At 49.6% G+C, this 23,756-nt stretch overlaps 1 protein-coding gene across 8 annotated transcripts in view; it reads left to right on the forward strand.

Moving 5' to 3' along the window:
- SBF1 (SET binding factor 1) overlaps positions 1 to 23,756 on the forward strand; it is a 1,591,024-nt gene that overhangs the window by 1,499,687 nt on the left and 67,581 nt on the right. For all 8 annotated transcript variants that reach the window (XM_086918836.1, XM_086918839.1, XM_086918838.1 and 5 more), the window contains one exon: positions 13,822 to 13,953. In XM_086918836.1, the coding sequence (XP_086774962.1) occupies positions 13,822 to 13,953 (132 nt within the window). The remainder of the gene's footprint in view (positions 1 to 13,821; positions 13,954 to 23,756) is intronic.

Genomic DNA, 23,756 nt, shown 5'->3' on the forward strand with positions numbered 1-23,756 from the left:
GCAATGAGGCGATGGTGGGGAGATATAATGCAAGATCCCCCGATGCATTTCTTACTACAAAACGTGCATGTTACGGGCACAGGCAGTCACTTGGTGAAGTGGTTCACAGAATCGATTAGGGAACATACCCTAGTAGATCCAACGCCGCTGTACGTTAAGTAGAAGACAGATCGGGGGAGGCCACTTACGGAGACCAAATGGTCCATGGTACTTGAAAGCCCCAATCAGGTACCCAGAAATGCTCTTTTTGGTTAATCCAATTTTATATTGTCCACAGGCCCCATATTTCCCCAGATAAAATTAATCTGTATTTTCATAGTCAGGATGCGTGTTGCCTGTGCTGCAAGCTAGCAAATGCAGATATATATATATATGCTCTGTTCTTGCCTCGCCCTACAGATTTACTGGGAGAAGCTGCTAGAGGCATTAGCCACTTATACATATAGGGAGATACCACGGACATGGGAAATGAGCATAGTTGATGTGCTTCCTAGGGACAAAAAACACAGAGCATCTACCCGTTTTTTGGACCTGGGCTTTATTGTGGCTAAGCAATTGATTATCCGTAGGTGGAAATCGGAGGAACTCATACCTATGAAAGCCTGGCTTTTCTTCATGCTTAGCTGGGTGAAGGCTGAAGCGGTCTCCCTGATACGATAGGTTTACGTAAGTTCCCCATCTCTGCTGAATGGAATGCTACGCTATGTGCGCTACAGGAATTGCTGGTACCAGATTATTTAATAGATGCTCCCATTCATGCTGACTAATGTGTTAGACTGGGGTATCTTTTGGCACCGAGGTGGGAATAGCTCGGAGGATTGAGACCCCGGTCCCCTTTGCTGAATGATCGTTTCTTTTGGTGATCTGTCGATTCACATATAGGATGATCGACTGGATTCTGATGTGTGACATTAGAGATCTGTGTCTTCTTTTCTCCCTCTCTGCAGCGCTCATTACCTTTCCCACCTCCTTTTGCTGATAGTTTGTCTCACGTTTGGTGTTCTGATAAAAAAGTTTGACTCCATACACTGATTTATGTGATATAGCGGAATGAAACCATAAGCATCATAATTATACAATGTGTTGTATATTACATAATAGTCATGTTGCATCACTACGTGCTTGTATAGTACTCTTGGTGGAGTGAGTAGCTGCCATTATTATTGGGATGTACAACAGTGTTATTACTAGGTAGACATATGTTTATTATGTAATCATGCCAGTGTGTTATTGCCATATTTGGATTTGATATTTGTCTATTGGCTCTGAATGGGGAATGTTATGATATTGTATTGTTTTATTGTCATGTTCACAAACAACTAAAATCTTTAATAAACAGATCAAACAAATAAAATTGACAGTTGCCCCCTTTCGCCCTATTGATAGCCTCATTAGGCCGAGTTCCAGTCGGATTTGACTTGGAGAGAAACTGGAGGTTAGGTTTAACCCATAGTGTTAAACTTTTGTTTAGAGTTTGTCCAAGAAGGCCAAGTCACAGCCGAAAAGGGCCTTGCTGCCGTAAGTTAAAGTGGGCAATAGTTTTACAGCTATGACTTTCTGTAGAGGATTGAGAGTTGGACCTTTTAATTTCTTGTGCAGGGTGCTGAAAGCAGCGATTAGGGCGTTGCTTTTGTTCGTGATGGCTCAGAGCTGTTGCTTGGCCAGACCCTTGTCATCTAGCAACACCCCTGAGTACTTGTATTCTTTTACTGTCTCTAGGCGGTGTGAGCCAAGATGGCAGGTACCACTTTTCTTGCACGCTCTGCTGACCAGCATCATCTTGGTTTGGTTACGGTTGATAACCAGGTAGTTTTGTGTGGCGTGTAAATGGAGTTTTTATCAGTCTCTGCTGCCCTACTCCGGTTAAGCTGCACAAGACCACGTCATCCACGCATAGTAAATGGTTTAGTGCTCTTGTGCCAAGATGTGGAGCATTGCTTTTGGTTTCATCAAGGGCAGTGAGAGGTCAGCCATGAAGTTTGAAAAGGCATTGGACCAGCACGCACCCCTGCTTGAGCCTTGTTGAGTGTAGATTTTCCTTATCAGGAGGGTGCCGTCTCTAATTTTGATCGCCACACATGTTTGGATGTGAAGTGACTCGATTGTACTAAGCAAGTGTGATGGGAAGTCCCAGGCCCTGAACTTCCTCTTTAGATTTGCTCGGTTTACGCAGTCAAACGCTGACTTGTAGTCCACAAAGCAGAGATGGACCGAGCAGTTCTGCTTCCCCAGTTGGTCCAGGATGAGGGACAGGGCCAAGATGTTGGTGATTGTGTCAGAGCCTCTCCTGAAACCAGATTGTGTTGTAAGGATTATTTGGTGTATGTCCTCCCAGGCAGTCTGATCGTCTAGGACAAGAGATGCGAAGAATTTTGCTTCATTGTCAAGAAGTGGAATAAGACGGTCATTTTCAGGCAAGGTTTTATCTCCACCTTTGCGGGGTGGAGTGATGACAGCACTTTGCCATGAGTCCGGTATGGCGCCCGTGAGGACTGCGTTGGTAAAAACAGTAAACCGCTTTTCTGCCTGGACTGAGGGTCTTATTTATAGATGGCATGGTGTATTCAATTTGGCTATAGAAAACAAATGGAGGAGTATCACCCGAAGTTAAGCTGAAGGTTTTCCAAAAGGAGGGGGTTGTTTCTTAAAATGATAAGGAGGAATGATTAATCCTTTTGTAAGAAACCCCTCACTCACCACCAAGTGGTGACATGCTTCATCATCGGGGTCCACCCTGGTGGCCTAGCGTCACCAGGGTGTGCTTCGACACCTGTAGTACAGTGGAGCAGGTTGTGAATGTGGGTGCAGAAAAATAAATGTTAAAAATTGTCCTGGTTTAACTTGAAAAAATGAGTTTTATTTAAAAGCAACTGGACAATGTTAAAAACAAGGAGTGAGATACTGGAAGGGGAGTTACGACCTAAGTATCTCTATATGTGTAATGGTGAGTTGGTCAACATGTTTCTACCTTATGGGTTAATACCCGGTATTCGTTAGGACCATGCACAAGGAGATGGACGGTGTGGGCCCCCTAAAAGGCACACCCTATCCTAAATCCTTTATGTACCTCTTGGCAAAGTGGCTAGTGGTAGTATGCTCAAAAAATAGTGAGCATATGTTGAACGAAGCAAAAAAAAAACAAAAAAACTGTGGGGAAGAGAAAGTAAGCAAGTGTCAGGCGCAAACATTCTGGCTAGCTTGTTACGTCGTGCTGTGTCTCAGTGCTTTCATACCTCATGCCACGGTGTTTTTTGGAAAACTTCTAGTGATCAGCAGCGTGGTGATCTGGTGTCCGGGGGGGCTTATTTTTGGTGCCAGGACAGAGATAAATATCAATAGGTGCGTGCTCTGTCGCATGCATTATTTTTATTTTTATCGTAATTCCATTCTGTTTTGAAAATGTCACACACGGCGCGATAATATAAACCAGGCTGTGGTGGTCAGGAAAATTAGGGTGCAGACTATGCCCGTTTTATCAAGAAAAGACGCACAAGGACTCACAAACATGTAACATTAAGAGGGACAGAGATACTGCATGGCAGTGGACAGGCTTACTTATTCTAGTTCTTTCAAATGCTTCGGCGGGAAGGGGGTAGGCTCATCTCGCGGTACGACATATTCTGTAAAAAATATGAATGAGTACCCGTAGTGAGAGTAAGTTTACGTTAACTGCCGAAGGGCGGTATGGGGAGCCGCATCGGTATCATCATGGTGCGCGGTGAATACCCGCAAAGGGGTTCTGTGGGAGTAAAGGGTGCGTTTTACTTACAGTTTACTGGTGAGGAGAGAGGTCAGTAACCTACTTCTACTTTCCGCTGCTCGGCTAGAACTGCCGTGCAGCTGGGGGGCGGTAATGAGTAGAACGTTGCTTCCGGGTGCGGTCACGTGGTGACAGCGTCACTGGCCCGAGAAGTGTGACTATGGAAAGCCGGAGGGGCCGCTGGTCTCCATAGTGATTGTATGCTTAGTATTTGCGCATGCGTAAACTAGAAATCGGTACTGAATCATTGTAAAGACTGTCAAGGCAAAATAAATAAAGGGTCCAATCGAGGAAGGGCCCTTTCTTGTGGGAAAGGGGGGGGGGGGCGTGAAGAGCGTCTCACTGGAGGAGAAAAGCGTTCAATGATTTTAAGCCATAATGGGGTGGAGACTATGCCCTTGGAAATGATTCTGATATATCTGCGGTTGCGTAGAAACTGTAGCAAGTTGGCAGACTATAAGAATCAGGCGGAAGACCTCACCAAAAAACTGAGAAACCGCGGATATCCATCCCAAATCATCTACAAATGTCAAAAAAGAGCAAGAAACCAACCCAGACAAGCCCTACTAGAGGACACAATGAAAAACAACGAAATTACACCACTCACTTGCGTCACAACTTATAACCCTATTTCCAACCAAGTGAGCAAAAGCATAAACAAACATTGGTCCATAGTAAATTCAGGCAACTTCAAATGGGACAAACCACTGTTTTCATACAGAAAAGCGCAGAGCCTAAAAGACAGTTTGGTAAACACCAGACCCAAGAGTACTACAGCGAACAACAACCCCAGCATCACCCAGATGTGGGGTCTCCCACCTGTCACAGGACACTCAAGATGTGGGGATTGCAGTGTATGCCACCTCACTGACAATACCAAAACTCTAAATCTGCAAGAAGGCAAAGTTTGGGAACAAAGATCACATACCAATTGTAATAGCAGTAATGTCATATACCTGATCAAATGTACATGTGGAAAACCGTACATAGGAATGACCACACGCAAGATAAAGCAACGCATCTGTGAACATCAAAGTACCATCCGATGCAAGAAAAATACAACCAGACTCACAGACCACTTCCTGACGGTACACCACACCCCGAATGATATGAAGTGGACAGTGATCGAGCAAATACAACCAGGTCCCAATGTACAATCCCGTCTCTTCGAAAAAGAACAACGATGGATTTATAGACTTTCAACCCACAAGATGGGCCTGAATGACAATATTCCCTGGGCATCTGTCTTTAAATAAATAGTGACCCCCTCTGTCATATGCAGAGTGTACAAATATCAATTTGCCATCTAGGGCTGTCACTTCCCATTCCTGAGCCTTGTAAATCCCTATGACAAACCATTTGGTTCCAACTGTGCTTATTTTTGCTTCCTATCGGAATTATTTCAAAGGGCATAGTCTCCACCCCATTATGGCTTAAACTCATTGAACGCTCTTCTCCTCCAGTGAGACGCTCTTCACGCCCCCCCCCCTTTCCCACACGAAAGGGCCCTTCCTCGATTGGACCCTTTATTTATTTTGCCTTGACAGTCTTTACAATGATTCAGTACCAATTCTAGTCTACGCATGCGCAAATACTAAGCATGCAATCACTATGGAGACCAGCGGCCCCTCCGGCTTTCCATAGTCACACTTCTCGGGCCAGTGACGCCGTCACCACGTGACCGCACCCGGAAGCAACGTTCTACTCATTACCGGCCCCCAGCTGCACGGCAGTTCTAGCCGAGCAGCGGAAGGTAGAAGTAGGTTACTGACCTCTCTCCTCACCGGCAAACTGTAAGTAAAACGCACTCTTTACTCCCACAGAACCCCTTTGCGGGTATTCACCGCGCACCATGATGATACCGATGCGGCTTCCCATACCGCCCTTCGGCAGTTACCGTAAACTTACTCTCACTACGGGTACTCATTCATATTTTTTACAAAATGTCGTACCGCGAGATGAGCCTACCCCCTGCCCGCCGAAGCATTTGAAAGCACTAGAATAAGTAAGCCTGTCCACTGCCATGCAGTATCTGTGTCCCTCTTAATGTTACATGTTTGTGAGTCCTTGTGCGTCTTTTCTTAATAAAACGGGCATAGTATGCACCCTAATTTTCCTGACCACCACAGTCTGGTTTATATTATCGCGCCGTGTGTGACATTTTCAAAACAGAATGGAATTACGATAAAAATAGAAATAATGCATGCGACAGAGCACGCACCTATTGATATTTATATCTGTCCTGGCACCAAAAATAAGCCCCCCCCGGACACCAGATCACCACGCTGCTGATCACTAGAAGTTTTCCAAAAAACACCGTGGCATGAAGTATGAAAGCACTGAGACACAGCACGACGTAACAGGCTAGTAAGAATGTTTGCGCCTCACACTTGCTTACTTTCTCTTCCCCACAGGTTTTTTTTTATTTTTTATTTTTTGCTTCGTTCAACATATGCTCACTATTTTTTGAGCATACTACCACTGGCCACTTTGCCAAGAGGTACATAAAGGATTTAGGATAGGGTGTGCCTTTTAGGGGGCCCACACCGTCCATCTCCTTGTGCATGGTCCTGACGAATACCGGGTATTAACCCATAAGGTAGAAACATGTTGACCAACTCACCATTACACATATAGAGATACTTAGGTCGTAACTCCCCTTCCAGTACCTCACTCCTTGTTTTTAACATTGTCCAGTTGCTTTTAAATAAAACTCATTTTTTCAAGTTAAACCAGGACAATTTTTAACATTTATTTTTCTGCACCCACATTCACAACCTGCTCCACTGTACTACAGGTGTCGAAGCACACCCTGGTGATGCTAGGCCACCAGGGTGGACCCCGATGTTGAAGCATGTCACCACTAGGTGGTGAGTGAGGGGTTTCTTACAAAAGGATTAATCATTCCTCCTTATCATTTTAAGAAATAACCCCCTCCTTTTGGAAAAGCTTCAGCTTAACTTCGGGTGCTACTCCTCCATTTGTTTTCTATATCCTTGACCAGGGGAATAGGAGTATTCTCGGTCCACCACGGGTGGACACCATCCCTTGGTCTCTCCCTTGTTTTCCAGTATTCAATTTGGCCCCAGAGCACTGTCCCTCCTGCGTTTAATGATGACATTCGCTGTGTCCTGTTCAGACTGTTGGACTAATGTGTGAGGAGAAACTGTAGGTCTATTACCAAAGTAGGCTCCTACAGGGGATTTAGTGCTGATAGGCCATCTTTGCAGAGTGAAGCTGAGTTGTTTGGCAGCAGCTATATAGGATGAACCTCTCGAAGAAATGGGGACGTGGAGTTGTTTTCTGCTTAGAAATGTTTCTTGAGAAAGGCAACCCAGCACTCTTCCCTGATAGGAGCATTCCAAAGGGACTGCTGCTGCCGATTTAGGTTGTTCACAGTAGACCAAAGTTTTCTTGAATTGGATAGCTTGCTGGCATAGAACAGTTTGGCCCAGAAATCGTCTGTGTCTTTTCAGTTGTAGAGCCATAACGACTTGGCTTATTCTTTTGCGGCCCTTAAAATATCTGTGGTGCTCGCAGGTTTACTATTAACCAGACCCTGCGGCTGGCATGTAGGGTAATGTTTTTTCTGGGCCAGGCAGGAGGCTTCTTTTAGCTTTTTAGATATTTGACAGTTACCTTGTGGAACCATGTGTTAGGTCCTGGGTAGGCTGTCTGTGTTGCAGTTCTTCTTTGCAAGTGCATCAGTTGTGAATTTTTGACATGTGCCTAGTAGGCTTAGGGTTCGTCTTTCAGTTTCTCTAGCACCAACTTGATGCTGTTGTCAGTTTTATTTGTAGTGGACTCTGACCATTTCAGTTTCTTGTAGTTGGTGTTAAATTGGGAGCCGAGTGCAACAAGCCTGATCTCGACTACCTCTCTTTTTAGGTCTAGAACCAGTATTTGTGAAAAGTGGTTGCTTTTCACAGTGCTCCAGAATTTGGAAAGGGCAAACTACAGTGAATAGACAGAGCAATAAAATGGTGTAATCGATAATGGGTTCCGACCGTGGGCCGCAAGTTCTCCCCACATTTGACTTTCTGAGTCCTAACTTTTGACACCTGGAGTTGTATGTCACAGTAGTTGTTCTGTTGGGTAAGGAATTTGTTGGGGGGAGCAGAGCTGATCAGATTCATGTTCAAGTCTCCCGTGATAATAAAGTCAGTTTCTGAGATGCTGTGCATTTGGTTTAGGATAGCGGATTTGATTTTCTTGATGATGTTGATTTTTGGATTTGGGGTGAGTTGAATGCAGACGTTTATTATGATCAAATCTCGCTTACACGTTTAGTTGGAGAGTAGAGACATCAGAATACCGGGCTCCAGGTCCGGCAGCGACTCTATATGTTCAGCCAAGGACAGAGTAAAGTAGATGGCTAGCTCCCGGTGTGATGGCCACATTTATTTTTTATTTTTTTTCAGCTGGGTTGTAGTGAACTGAGTAGTCTTTACATGTTAGTAAATTAGACTATACAGGACATATAACGAACAACAGAAGGAATCCGACTACCATTACTAAGGTTCTGAAGAAGACCTGGACCCGTTAGGGGCACGAAGGCCGAAACTTGTTGACCACTTGCTTGTGATGCTAAAGACAGTTGGCACATCCAAACAACACCACACCACTTTTTAATATTACCACTAAATCCTTCACCCATATTAAATTTTCATATTTAAGGTATAGTTGGTTATTTATATTTTACTGCCCAAATCCCACCAGTACCCTCCCATAGAAAGAGGCGGCACTCACCTGAGGAAGCGAGTACCCGGGTGCGAAAGACAATGATGACGCCACTCAATAAGATACCATAGTGGTACTCGCTTACACCACCAGTGGCTATTACTGTTTTTTTTTTTTTAAACGTTATTTTTGTTGCAGACAATGACAGCATATAACAGTAGCGCCGACAGCCACAAGAAACCAACGACATTATGCCAAGGAACATACTTTTGTGTACACGGCCCATCAGCCCACAACCCGTGGGCCGGGCGGCGGTAGCTGGTAACATGTAAGCCAGGTCATGAACCTAGCCATGGAACTGCGCGGCAGGATATTCTGATCTGCTTTTCTCTTTTTCTTTTTGCACAATACAGGTTACCCCCCAACTCCCCAAAGGAACCCCTCCCCCCAAAAACTTCGGCATTCATGACTAAAACATGTGTACACAGGTAGCTGACAGCAGTGGAGGTGCCGGGGTGACGCTGTGACTCACAAGTGACTTATCATGGTCATCAATTGGAATTAAGAATTATTGAACTCACCTCCACGAAGCATGGCTTTAATTTAATTAAGTCTTTCCGTTCCTATTCTGAACTGTTGACTTGGACATCATTTCATACTTTCCAAGATTCCACACCAATAATTCGTACCTCAAAGATTGGGTTCTCTAAATATATCTCCTTAAGGATCGATACTACTGATACATCCTTGTAACTTGGCTTCATCTACTGTTGACAATAAGATCCGTGATATTTTGACACCAGTGCTGTACTTCCGTCTTCTTGGCCTTGAAAAAGTCTCCAAAGAGACGAAACACGTGTCGGCAGGACAAGCTGGAAATTACTTTTAAAAGATTATGAAATAAAAAGATTTGAAGTCTAACACCTGGCTCTGGATCCGTGTTTTGGAAGTTTTTCTGCTACTAATGAACTCTTTTCGATTAACTAATGATTATTACTGGAATTGTTACATATTCTGTGAGGGTGCTTGACCATTGCCTGTTCTCTTTTTGATGTGTACACAGGTCGTTCACCTCATTATGGCACTCCTATCGGCAGATATAGCAGCGGTCATTACGTAAAGTAGGAACGACACCTTGGGATACCAAACACAATTCCTCCCAGTAGTTACCTACATGTGCGTGTGCGGTCAGGCACCCCCCCAACTCACTGCCCTCCCCCACCCTCCCCACCGCCCTCATCCTCAGACCCTGTATCCCCAGGGGTGAACAACTCCGCACTCGTACCATCCGAGTCCTCTGCTGCCTCTCCCACCACTCGCATCATTCTCCACGCAAGCAGGTCGTCCTGCAGCTTCACATCTCTACGCACGGTTTGCATGAAGGTTTCCTCCGCCAGGGACCATTCCCCCACATCTCTAAGCCACTGTGACTTCTCAGGGGCCCTCTGTCCCATCCACGTGATGGCCACCCTCCTCCTTGCCAGTACTAAAAGTAGTTGTAAAATTTTGTAGGGCAGATTACACTTCCTGGGCTTGGGGACCAGGGCCAACAAGCAATGAAGGGGGGTCAGTTCCATCCGGAGTTCAGTAACTTTACAAATATGCGCCACCACCGACTGCCAGAAGGCGTAAACCAATGGGCATTCCCACGCCAGATGAAGGAAGGAGGCACCCGGCGCGCCACATCTAGGGCAGTTATCGCGCTTGTCCGGGGCAATACGCTTCAAGGCAACCGGAGTCACATACGTTCGGTGTAAAAAGTTAAAGTGTGTCAGTTTGAACCGTGCATTGCACGACACCTTCCGGGTGAGGGTACCAATGCGTTTGCGCTGTGTCGGGTCTAAATCAACCCCCAGGTCAGCCTCCCAGGCCGCCCACGCCGGTGGAACCGGTGGGGTGGAGTCCTGCCGCATGGCTGAGTACAATAGAGTTATCAGCCTCCTGCCCCTGCCACATGAAAGGATAATATTAAGGGTATGGGACACAGGGGGCGCATCAGGGAATTGCGGCCAAGTATCTCGTGCCATTGCATGGAGGCCCCTGTAGTGTAGGAACTGTCCCTCTCCGAGTCCGAACGTCTCCGTCGCCCGTTCGATAGATAGAAACGTATCGTCCGGGTAGAGATCTGCCAACAGCTCGCACCCACCTGCTCTCCAGTCATGGAAAGGCATGTGTACCTCCATGTCCACCACTGGGGCCATGATCCATATCGGCAGCTCCCTGTGAAAGGGGGCCCTCCGTAGGATTTTTTCCACAACGCGCTGCCAAATGGCTGCGGTGTGGTGCACTATGTACGGCAGTGCCGCATCCGCGCCCCTGCCGCGCATCAGGGCCATCTGTACTGCTCTTTCATCCGCACTCCCCGCAAGGAGCCGTAGTTCCCAGGTATCCGCATCCGCGAACCACCTGGCAGCTGGCAACAGCTGAGCTGCATAGTAGTAGAGGTCGAATCTCGGCGCCTCCAACCCCCCCTCCTCCCAGCTGCGGACAACCGTGTGTAAGGCAACTCTACTACGCCTGCCTGCCCAGAGTAAGGACGTAAGGAGAGTATTAAGAGTGCGGAACATCCGCGGGGGAAGCGGGCACAGTGAAATCTGCAACACATACAGCACCCGTGGCAGCATCACCATTTTCGCCACTGCCAAGCGTCTCATCAGGGAGAGAGGCAATGTGTTCCAAAACGCCACCGATTGTTGTAGGGAGTGCACTACTCTATCCGCATTGCGGGCCAGCAATTGTTCGTCCGACGACGCTACCTGTATCCCCAGATAGCGGAAGGCTTCCAGTTCCCACCGCAAACCCAGGTGTGGCAAGTCCCCGCGCGCGTCCACATTACATCCCGCTAGGGGGAAGATCAGGGACTTCCCTGCATTGATACGCAGGCCCGAAGCTGCGCCAAAACGGTCCAGTAGCCGTAGCAAAACCGGTAGCGCGTCCTGCGGAGACGTTAAATAAAACAAAGCATCGTCCGCATACAAGGACACCGTGTGGACATTGCTCCCCACTTTGATTCCCCATTGGGCCATTGTGGTACGGACTTCCACCGCCAATGGCTCAATTGCCAGGGCGAACAGGAGCGGCGAGAGGGGGCACCCCTGACGGGTGCCCCTCTCCAGCGCCCAGTCCTCCGAGCGAGCAGCCCCGAGTTTGACTCTGGCCCGCGGCGCCCGATATAGTATCTGGATCCACTTGCGAAACACGGGCCCCAATCCCACCTGTTGAAGCACCTCCGATAGGTACCCCCAGCTAACCGTATCAAATGCCTTGGCCAAGTCTATCGAAACCAGGACCTGGGGATCCTCTCTACCGCGCACCTCATGCATAACATGGGTTAGTCGCTGCAGATTCATCGCGGTGTTGCGTCCGGGGATGAACCCACACTGGTCCTGGTGGACCAACTGGGCCATGTGTGGCGCCAACCGAGCGGCTAAGAGTTTGGTCAGGATCTTAACATCCGTGTTAATCATTGTGATAGGGCGGTATGCCGCGGGGTCACAACCATCGCCACCCGGCTTCAGAAGCATGCAGATCTCACCCTGGTACATCGTGGGTGAAAGAGCTCCATCCTCCAGCGCTGTAAGGAAGACCTGGAGGAGGAGGGGGCCGAGAACGTCCCCGAATGCGTGGTAGAACTCGGAGGGAAACCCGTCTCCTCCTGGGGATTTCGCCGTCGGTAGGCTGGCCATAGCCACCCGCACTTCGTGGAGGGTCAAAGCCCCATCTAATTCCTCCGCTGCTTTGCTCGGAAGGGCCGGAAGAGTCACTCCTCGGAGGTAGGGCTGATAGGATGCTTCCGTGACCAGCGGGTCTGCCGTATACACCTGTTGCAGGTGGGTTTTGACAACCCGCAATATACCGGACTCCGAATGCACCATGACCCCATCAGGGCCCCTCAGGGCCAGTATCCGAACCGGGGCCGATTCTTTCCTCAAAATCCAGGCCAATAATCGGCCGGATTTTTCCCCCTCCCTGTGGAGACGCTGTCTAAATTGACCCAGCGTGTATCTGTCGAGGCGCGTGAGTATATCGTGCACTTGCTCCTGGGCTTCCCGCTCCAGGGCCAGTTCCGGTTCCCCAGGATTTGGTGAGGCCTGGCTAGACCGCAGGGTGTCCTCAGCCTCCCGCAGTTCGCGGGTCAGCTGCCGGCGGACCCCATAAGCAAGGGCCATGCATTCACCCCGCACCACTGCCTTCAGAGCGTCCCATTTCGTCGACAGGGGCACGTCGTCCCCCTCCCAGTTCAGGTCGACGTAGTTGGTGAGTGTAGTCTGCACATGATCTCTACCCAACGGGTCCTGCAGTAAGTCCGCAGGCATCTGCCATGTACGGGGGCGGCAAGGCTGGTCGATGTCCTGCGTAGCGCACAACACCGGGGAGTGGTCAGACAGGAAGCGGGCCAGATGGGTGACTTTTAGGGAATACGACGCGTCTATATTCGCGGCGAGGACTCTATCTAGTCTGCTATGAGTGTCGTGTGTAGGAGTGTAACAGGTGTACAGTTTCTGTGACGGGTGACTCTGACGCCACACATCTACTGCTCCCAAGTTCGCCATGACCTCGCGCAGTCTCGCCGTCATGCGAGGTTTCGTCCCCGCTCGGGGAGGATGTCTATCCAGGATCGGGTCCAAGACACCGTTAAAGTCTCCGAACCACAGGAGAGGGCTGTCAACGTCCGACACTAAGACGTCTTGCATTTGCGGGTAGAAGGTCGCGTCGTCTACGTTGGGCGCATATGTATTAAGGAGTGTAAGGTCCCTGCCGTGGCTATTACTGGTTGAGGGTTTCTGGTCAATACTCAAGTGACCCAGGCTCCAGTCACCCGTGCAGTTCACTTTCCTTTGATTATTAACCATACACTTATGAAAGCTTAGTGATCTCTCCCTATGCTTCTATCCCCCCCCTTCTTGGTTTTTTGACATTGTCAACACATGCCATGTTGTAGAGATAATGATAGGCACTACTATTTAATTCCAAGCTAAAGACAGGAAGGGAACTTATTAGATTCCATGCTGGGGAGTTGGTAAACAGCATCACTGGATCATAGGCTGCAGATAAAATAGGCACTTTAATGCTGTCACTGGTTAGGTGGAGACACCCATTGGGTACAAGGATGCAGAGGATGGGTGCTGTTGTTGGATGCTAAGCTGGAAAGGGTTTGGACACTGTCAGTGAATTCTAGGTTTGCTGTTAGGGTGGTAGTAGTGCATTAATCTCTTGGCTGTCCCGTTCAGTCCTGGCTACCATAGTAACCTGATGAACAATCAGCCAGTCTCATTGATGTCAGGTTTGGGATGGGTATATGGACCCTATTTGATGTATGCATTTGAGTAGGTTGTACCTCTAATACCATCTTTATCTCCCACTCTGTTCTTCTCTTCCAGCTGCGGTACTATGACTACCGTACAGACACTGAATGTAAAGGGGTCATTGACCTTGCTGAAGTGGAATCCATTACGCCGGGCACACAGACCATGGGCTCACCCAAAACTGTGGATGAAAAAGCTTTCTTTGATGTAAGTAGAGCACTAATAAATCTCTTTAGGGTTGTGTTCCTGGAATAGGGATGATGGGAATAAGAGCTGTACTTTGCACCTAGATTTAGAAAGCAGCACCTTTTTCACAGAGTTCTCGGCTATCCCTGGGCATTTCTGAACTTCAGCATTACCCCTTTCCATCCTGATCTAGGATTAAACTATCTAATCCTACCTGGGGACTAATTACTTAGATTGTGCATTGCTCCGAAATCTCCAGTTATTTGTGCTGCAATTTTGTTAAAACTGGTTTCCACAGACATTTCCACTTGACTGGTATCATACTTAATGGTACTCTGAAGGCTGCCCGATGTCATCGCTGTGTGTCTCCTCTCCTCAAAGGAGCCATCAGGAGATCCTTTGTAACCGGCTTACCTCTTAGGGTTAGTCAAAAGAGCTTACTCTTGCTGCAACCGTCCAGACTTGCTTGTAAATCCAAAAGGCAACAAAGATGTCCTGTAATCTGAAGATTTCTCACTGCTGTTACGTGTACATTTGGCTTTTTGGACCCAGACTCTATTAAGGGTATTCATGCCAAGAAAGAACACTTATCTTCTGGGGAATAATTCAATTTAGGCTCTTTTGCCACTCTCTTCGTATTTACTGTTTGATGATGAGATAAGCTGTGTAAGTGAGCTAAATATAATATTTAATTTAATTAGGAGTTAAACATTACCTTTGGGGTATCCTCTCTCTGTTTGAAACACACGAAAAGTGATGGGGGGAATGCTTGCAAATACTCTAAACTACTGGTAATCGCTCTGGGTAGCATTCCAACCCATTATTTCTGGTCCATTGTGCCACTGTAGACAGAGGCCTGTCTTATGTAACGTGTATCAGTATATGGAAAGTTTTGAAAAATATCTACTAAAGATCCCATATCTATCTGAAGCAACATTTTCTATTCGAAATTTTTATTTTATAACATTTGACTGAAAGGCCCTTGTTTCTTGTGCCTGTCAGAAAAGAAAAATCAACTACGAAATGTTGCACGTTGGCGTCACACTTTACTTTGTAGAATTGTGATAGTGGTGCTTTAGAGAATACAAATGCACCACTGTCCCAGAAGGCACAGCAATTTTATTCATTGAGTTCATTTTTCAGCTCTTTGAGGTAGGCATCTCTTAATGGAAGTGGACCTTTGTAAGTCTGTTTTCATTAATAAAATCTGAGGTTAAATTTTCTGGCTTTGTCCGACATCTAACTGTGTCAGGCACCAAATTCAGTCTTTTTTCTGTATTCCAGATTGTTTTGATTAAGTACCCCTCTGTGGTGAAAAGAAAGTCTGGATGGTCGAACTTGAAGTTAGTGTGTCTTGAAGATCTTCACATCATTGATGATTCATTAGATGACCTTGAAAACTGTTGCAATTATCGGACCAACATTGGGAGGGCAGGAGGAAGTGTGTCTACCCACCATCACTGGATGAGAACCATTAGCAGAGACTTAAAATACCTAACATGACATGTGCCTCTACCAAACAAGCATTTACAGTGCAATAGATCTCGGGTTAACTAAGTTTGAGCTTTTGGCATTGCTAAATATTGCAACACCAACTTCAACAAAAGTCTATATATTGTAGGCCAAACAAATGTGCATTTTTTTTGTAGCAATGGTGGCATGCTGCGCTTTAGATGAATATGTTTAAAAGTAAAGTGCGCCATTCTGCGATTGCTACAATAGTTAATTGTGGATACGTTAACAAATGATGTGTGCACTGATAGCTGGTGGTGTGTGTGCCTGGTGGAAGCGTGCACTGCCGGCTGGTGGTGTGTGTGCCTGGTGGAAGCGTGCACTGACGGCTGGTGGCGTGTGTGTGCCTGGTCAAAGCGTGCACTGACGTCTGTTGGTGTGTGTGCCCGGTGAAAGCGCGCACTGACAACTGGTGGTGTTTGTCTGGTGAAAGCATGCAGTGACCGATAGTGGTGTTGCCTGGTGAAAGTGTGCACTGACGGCTGGAGGAGTGTGCCTGCTGAAAACGTGCACCGCCTACAGCACCACTCAACGCCTACATCACCACTCAACTCCCAACGCCTACAGCACCGCTCAACCCCCAACGCCTACATCACCACTCAATCCCCACCGCGTACAGCAACGCTCAACCCCCAACGCCTACAGCACTGCTCAACCCCCAACGCCTACATCACCACTCAATCCCCACTGCGTACAGCACCACTCAATCCCCACCGCCTACAGCACCACTCAATCCCCACCGGGTACAGCACCACTCAACCGGCAGCACCTACATCACCACTCAACCCGCAACGCCTACATCACCACTCAATCCCCACCACGTACAGCACCACTCAACTCCCAATGCCTACAGCACCGCTCAACGCCCAACGCCTACATCAACACTCAATCCCCACCGCGTACAGCACCGCTCAACCCCCAATGCCTACAGCACTGCTCAACCCCCAACGCCTACATCACCACTCAATCTCCACTGCGTACAGCACCACTCAATCCCCACCGCCTACAGCACCACTCAATCCCCACCGGGTACAGCACCACTCAACCGGCAGCACCTACATCACCACCCAACCCGCAATGCCTACATCACCACCCAACCCGCAATGCCTACATCACCACTCAACCCGCAGTGCCTACATCACCACTCAACCCGCAACGCCTACAGCACCACTCAACCCGCAACGCCTACAGCACCACTCAACCCGCAACGCCTACATCACCACTCAACTCGCAACACCTACATCACCACGCAACGCCTACATCACTCAACCCACAACGCCTACAACACCACTCAATCCCCACCGCCTACAGCACCACTCAACCCGCAAAGCCTACATCACCACACAACCTGCAACGCCTACATCACCACTCAACCCGCAACGCCTACAGCACCACTCAACCCGCAACGCCTACAGCACCACTCAACCCGCAATGCCTAAATCACCACTCAACCCGCAATGCCTACATCACCACTCAACCCGCAACGCCTACAGCACCACTCAATCCCCACCGCGTACAGCACCACTCAAACCGCAAACACCTACATCACCACTCAACCCGCAAAGCCTACAGCACCACTCAATCCCCACCGCGTACAGCACCACTCAACCCACAACGCCTACAGCACCACTCAATCCCCACCGCTTACAGCACCACTCAACCCGCAACGCCTCCATCACCACTCAGCACCCAACGCCTACATCACCACTCAACCCGCAAAGCCTACAGCGCCACTCAACCCGCAACGCCTACATTACCACTCAACCCGCAATGCCTAAAGCACCACTCAATCCCCACTGCATACATCACCACTTAACCCGCAACGCCTACAGCACCACTCAACCCGCAACGCCTACAGCACCACTCAACCCGCAACGCCTACAGCACCACTCAACCCGCAACGCCTACAGCACCACTCAACCCGCAACGCCTACATCACCACTCAACTCGCAAAACCTACATCACCACGCAACCCGCAATGCCTACATCACCACTCAACCCGCAACGCCTACAGCACCACTTCATCCCCACTGCGTACAGCACTACTCAACCCGCAACGCCTACATCTCCACTCAACCTGCAACGCCTACATCACCACTTAACCCGCAACGCCTACATCACCACTCAACCCGCAAAGCCTACAGCACCACTCAACCCGCAACGCCTACAGCACCACTCAACCCGCAACGCCTACATCACCACTCAACTCGCAACACCTACATCACCACGCAACCCACAATGCCTACATCACCACTCAACCCGCAACGCCTACAGCACCACTTCATCCCCACTGCGTACAGCACCACTCAACCCGCAACGCCTACATCCCCACTCAACCTGCAACGCCTACATCACCACTCAACCCGCAACGCCTACAGCACCACTCAATCCCCACCACGTACAGCACCACTCAATCCCCACCACGTACAGCACCACTCAACCCGCAACTCCTCCATCACCACTCAACCCGCAACGCCTATATCACCACTCAACCTGCAATGCCTACATCACCACTCAACCCGCAACACCTACATCACCACTCAACCCGCAATGCCTACAGCACCACTAAATCCCCACCGCGTACAGCACCACTCAACCCAAAAAGTCCTACAGCACCATTCAATCCCCACCGCGTACAGCACCACTCAACCCGCAACGCCTACATCACCACTCAACCCGCAATGCCTACAGCACCACTCAACCCGCAATGCCTACAGCACCACTCAATCCCCACCGCCTACAGCACCACTCAACCCGCAAAGCCTACATCACCACTCAACCGGCAACGCCTACATCACCACTCAACCCGCAACGCCTACATCACCACTCAACCCACAACGCCTACATCACCACTCAACCTGCAACTCCTATATCACCACTCAACCATCAACGCCTACATCACCACTCAACCATCAACGCCTACATCACCACTCAACCCGCAACGCCTACATCACCACTCAACCCGCAACGCCTACATCACCACTCAACCCGCAACGCCTACATCACCACTCAACCCGCAACGCCTACATCACCACTCAACCCGCAACGCCTACATCACCACACAACCCACAACGCCTACATCACCACTCGACCCGCAACGCCTACAGCACCACTCCATCCCCACTGGGTACTGCACCACTCAACCGGCAACGCCTACATCCCCACTCAACCTGCAACACCTACATCACCACTTAACCAGCAAACCCTACAGCACCACTCAACCCTCAAAGCCTGCAGCACCAGTCTACCCGCAACGCCGACATCACCACTCAATCCCCACCACGTACAGCACGACTCAACCCGCAACACCTACATCACCACTCAAACCCACAACGCCGTCAGCACCACTCAATCCCCACCGTGTACAGCACCACTTAATCCGCACTGCCTACAGCACCACTCAACCCGCAACGCCTACATCACCACTCAACTCGCAACACCTACATTGTGAGAAGTTGGCCCGATATGCAACGTTCGCTATTCTAGCGACCGCTATGTATCGTTCCAACGACCCTTATGGTGTGTGGTTGTAAGTCAACCTATAAACCAGCTATCCTAGTAGCGTGGATACGAGCAGTCTAAGGCTAAAGACTCGAGAGGGCGCGTTAAGCCAGCTGTTTACCACACATGTACCCCTTGAACACCCAGTGAAAGGACACCACACAAGTGTTATGAAAATAAACAGGATATTTATTAAGATTCACAACAGCCCTGGACTCTTTATGAGGACAGGGTACTAAGCACAAACCAAATCTCTTAGGAAAATACTTCAAGTGCACAATTAAAACAAGTGTCCGAGGACACGGAAAGTTTAAGGTCTCGGGCGGACCCGATAAGGCAAGTCGGAAGCGAGGGACTCGGGACCCTAGAGTAAAGAGGCTATGCAGGCACCGAAATGCCGAGTTACCTAGCCACGAGGGCTGCGGCTGCACAAGTCTTTCAGGCGTCGGGGTCTTCGCTGACGAGCCAGGAGCCGGAAGAAAAGGAGTTGCTGGCCGGCGACCAGTGAGGAATAGTTCGTAGAGATCCAAGCCTGGATCAGAGATTGTTGATACCTGAAAGCAGAGGGGACCAAGTTCGTACTACTAGCCAGTAGTCAGAGGGTACCAGGAAGGCACCGGTTGGCCGTCACCTCGACCAGGTGAGTGGGCGACGCTAGGCTCTGCAGTCTCACGGACCAGGAGGCGTTGTCGGCGACCACGGTGGAGGTGCGAGCTGTCCCACGAAGGATGATGCTGTCGGCGTCGCTGGGCCCAGGATGGGGCAACAAGCCTTGGCAGATCTCAGGGCCACGGGGTGGGCCTAAGATGGCGTCTTGAGTGGACCAGGAGGGCCCGGGGTGCTTCTCGCAAAGATGGAAGCAAGGGCCAGTCTGGAGCAACCAGACCAGCAGAGTTGATTGTCGGATGTCGTCACAGAAGGGCACAAGCCAGCGGCTAGTGACCAGACAACGTGCTGAGCAGCGAGCAGAAGGGCCCTACGCAGATCGTGGAGATGCTGGGAGACTGCACTTCGGTGCTGGAGCGGCTCAGGGTCGGGGCTTCTCGGACCCCAGAGCACTCACCAGAGAATTACTTCGATGGTCGTGCTGGTTAAGAAAGCGTGCAGGTTTTGATGATGGCCGGTCCCTCGAGGTCTCGTCGCACCCACAGATCACAGCTGAGCTGATGACGTGGGTAGAGGTCAGAGGTGCCAGGGAAGCCGGTTCTCGTCGAGCTGGGCCGTCGGATCCTTGAGGAAGGACTTGCAGCAAACCGCAGAGTTCTTAGATGGTGCCCGCTGATGCAGGGTGACTACTCCTTAGTCACAAGGGAGAAATCTTGAGAAGAGTCTTGAATGTCCTTTCGTAGAAAGTAGTTCTTGATTCAAAGATGATCTAATTTGGAAGGGTCCCCGCTCCGGCCTTTATTCTAAAGAAAGGGGTGGGTACATGACTAGGTCCTGCCCTAAGGGTGGGACCAGGAAGGGGGGTAGTTACACCCCTCTCCCCTGCCGGACTTTCCCCAGGCCAGGGCTGGCGCCCCTGGAACTGGTTCTGACCGGCAGATGCGTAGTGAGCACCGGGGTGCCACTCCGCAGTCACCTTCTCGCAAAAGCCCTACCTACCCAGAATACACAAACCCTGTCTGGGACGGTGCGAACACCGCCCTCGACAGGAAACCCTTTGTCCAAGCTCTCCTCGCTGGAAGGACTCCCAGCAGCAGGAGGTCAGACTCGTGTCTGTGGTGGCAGCATCCATTTTGTGGAGCTGAGGCTTTAGTTAACTTTAACCGGGGTTCACAGTTACGTACATGTCGTGTCCCTCTAGAAGGGCGGAATGCTAACCTCGTCGCCAGAATTGGTGAGGGGGTAGCATCCCGATTCATATGACACTCTACTCGACATGCCTTGATAACGCGACACCGAAGTTACCGATGTGGTACGCGTTATCATGGAACAGCCATGGGGTCTTGATTCCGCAAGCTGCAACCGGGCTCGGCTCGGGCCAGAACCTAGTTCACACGAGCCCACGCACTCTGCCTTCAGGATTGTCAAGGCCTGCCATAGGAGTGACTGATAGGAACTCGGGTGTCCATTGTATGGTTAGATATAGAGCTACTATACCTAAAGCAAAGGGTGATTACACGACTTTGCCCCAGCTGTCATGCAGCCAGTTGTGTCAAATTTAGGAGGCCAGCCAGGGGTGGCATAATACATGCTGCAGCCCCTGGCGGCCCTGGGTACACCCATGCCCTGAGTTACAGGGTCTGATAGGGTGGCCCAGTACCAATTGGAAATGTACCTAGGGTACATGGAATCCATTTTACAGAGAGAGCAGTAGGCCTGGGGTCCTGATTGGCAGGGCCCCAGGTCGACTATGTCAAAAACCAGCTAAAACACAGGGCATAAAGTTGGGGGCAACCATAGTCAGGATGTACCTTCCTACACAACCCCCCCCCCAAACGAAAGGAGATAAGGCTATCCTTGCCCAGGTAAGCCTCTATTACCTAAGTGGCCATATAAGGAAGGACCAGCTCTGGCTTGGTTTCCCCCTGTGTCATGGTCCACTAGGCAACCCCTCACCCTAAGGGTATCTGAGGGTCTCCACCATAGGGAATCTCTGTCTCTGGTGTGTCTTGGGAAAGAAGAAGGCTGATGCTGGGATGGAGTACTGAAGTGAGGCTCCTCTACCTTTGGGCTCAACTTCCTCCAATCACCCTTCATCATGTGTGCCTTTCTTTCTTTAGCTGAGATGCACTGAGCTCTCAGGGTCAGCCTCTGGCTACCTAAAGCTGGAGGCTGAGTCCCTCTGTTTGGCTTACTGGAGGGACAGGTCAGGTCTGGGGTTTTTAGGCCCCATGTTTGGCTGTGCCCAACAGTGTCCAGCTGTGGGAGTTCCCTAACTACTTTTAAGGGGGATCCCTCAGGAGTCTGACTTATTTTCACTTGGCTAGGTTTACTAGCTTCAGTGATCCTAATCTGTTGATTAAGGGGTTCTTTTGGACAGGGGGCCCTTTGGGGTCCACCACTGGCCTCCCTGATCTCTTCAGCCCTGGGCTGACTGAGACAGGGTAGAGAGGTGCAGGTTACCTGCTCCAGACTGGGTCCCACCTGGGAAGGGTCCACTGCCATCAGGGGCTCTGCCAGGCTAGGCCTGACTACCTCTGGGGCAGTTCCTTCAACAGGGGTAGAGTCAGTTCCCTGAGGAGGCTGGCTCTCACCTAGTGTCTGGAAGGGGGAAGACTCTTCTTCCTCCTCAATGCTCTCTGTTTGAGTGGAGTGATCCATTGTTTCAGGCTTCACAACCTCACTATCTGTTTGAGTAGAGGCTGAGACCATTTCAACCTTGCCAACCTTTTCAGGAGGGCACTCAGTCTGTGTTTGGGCTGTGACTGTCACAGCCCTCCTATCCTGTTCTGAAAAGTCTGTCTGAGCCTGGGCAGTGGCTACCACTGCCCTTCCAACCTTTTCAGGGAGGAATGGTGCTTGGACTGGGGCTGTAGCTATTACTGCCCCACTAACCTGTCTGGATAGGCCTATCATTCTGGAGTGAGTTTCCTGCTCCACCTCAGCCCATGCTGAGAGTTCCAGGTCATTCCCCAGTAAGCAATCTACAGGTAGGTTATCTGTCACTGCCACTCTCATGGGCCCTGTGACATTACCCCAGCTGAGCTTGACTACTGCCATGGGATGCCTTCTCTTCACTCCATGAATGTCTGTCACCTGATAAGTAAAACCAGGGGTCAGTTGAGCAGAGGGGACCAGATGGTCACTCACCATGGTGAGGCTGGCCCCTGTGTCTCTGAATGCCTCAACTTTCTGACCATTCACTAAAACTTCTTGTCTATACTTTCCCAAAATGTGGGGTCCAGTAGTGAAGTTGGCAAACCCCATGCCAGTCTCACAGACAAGAGTGTGGTCAGGGAACCTGGCTAGGCCATAGTCCTCCTGATTGCCCAAAGTAATGCCCACCACATTCTTGGGGGCACTCCCACCACCTGGGGGATTACCACTAGTGGTAACAGGAGGTCTGGGAGTGTTACTTGGGGGTATGTTTTCCTTATTGCTATTTTTAGGGCACTTGGCATCACTTTTGTAATGGCCCACCTGTTTACAGGTATGGCAATAAGGTTTCTTCTGTTCTGAAGGAGTGTTCTGGGACCCACCACCCTTGCTGGAGTTTTGGGGCCCTTGGGAAGTCTTCTCTGTGGATTTATCCCCACCCTTCTCTTGAGGCTTGGTTGATTCCTTTTTCTGGTCACCACCCTGGTTTTTAGGCCTAACCCTGGTTCTGACCCATTTGTCTGCCCTCTTACCCAATTCCTGTGGAGAGGTCAACTCAGAGTCTACCAGGTGCTGATGTAATAGCTGGTTCTGACAATTATTTAAGATTTGCTCCCTCATAATTAGATTATACAATCCTTTAAAATCAGTAACCTTACTACCCAGTAGCCAGCCTTCAAAAGCCTTAGTGGCACAATCGACAAAGTCAGACCAATCTTGAGACTGCGTTTTCTGGGTATCCCGGAACAGCACCCTGTACTGCTCCGTGGTTAGGCCAAACCCTTCGACGAGTGTATTCTTCAAGACGTGGTAATTGTTAGCATCCTCCACCCTTGTGGTGATGAGCTTGTCTCTTCCTTTACCTTCAAAGGAGAGCCACAAGATAGCTGCCCACTGACTCTGGGGAACACCTTGCACAGTGCAGGCCCTCTCCAAAGCAGTAATCCATTTGTGGATGTCGTCCCCTTGTTTAAAGGGGGGCACTATCTTACCAAGGTGTTTCGTATCAAAACTCCTTTCCCTATTGCTAGGTATAATGCTGCCACCAG

This window comes from Lissotriton vulgaris, chromosome 1_1 (assembly GCF_964263255.1).
Source record: "Lissotriton vulgaris chromosome 1_1, aLisVul1.2, whole genome shotgun sequence".
In the NCBI taxonomy this organism is placed as follows: domain Eukaryota; kingdom Metazoa; phylum Chordata; class Amphibia; order Caudata; family Salamandridae; genus Lissotriton; species Lissotriton vulgaris.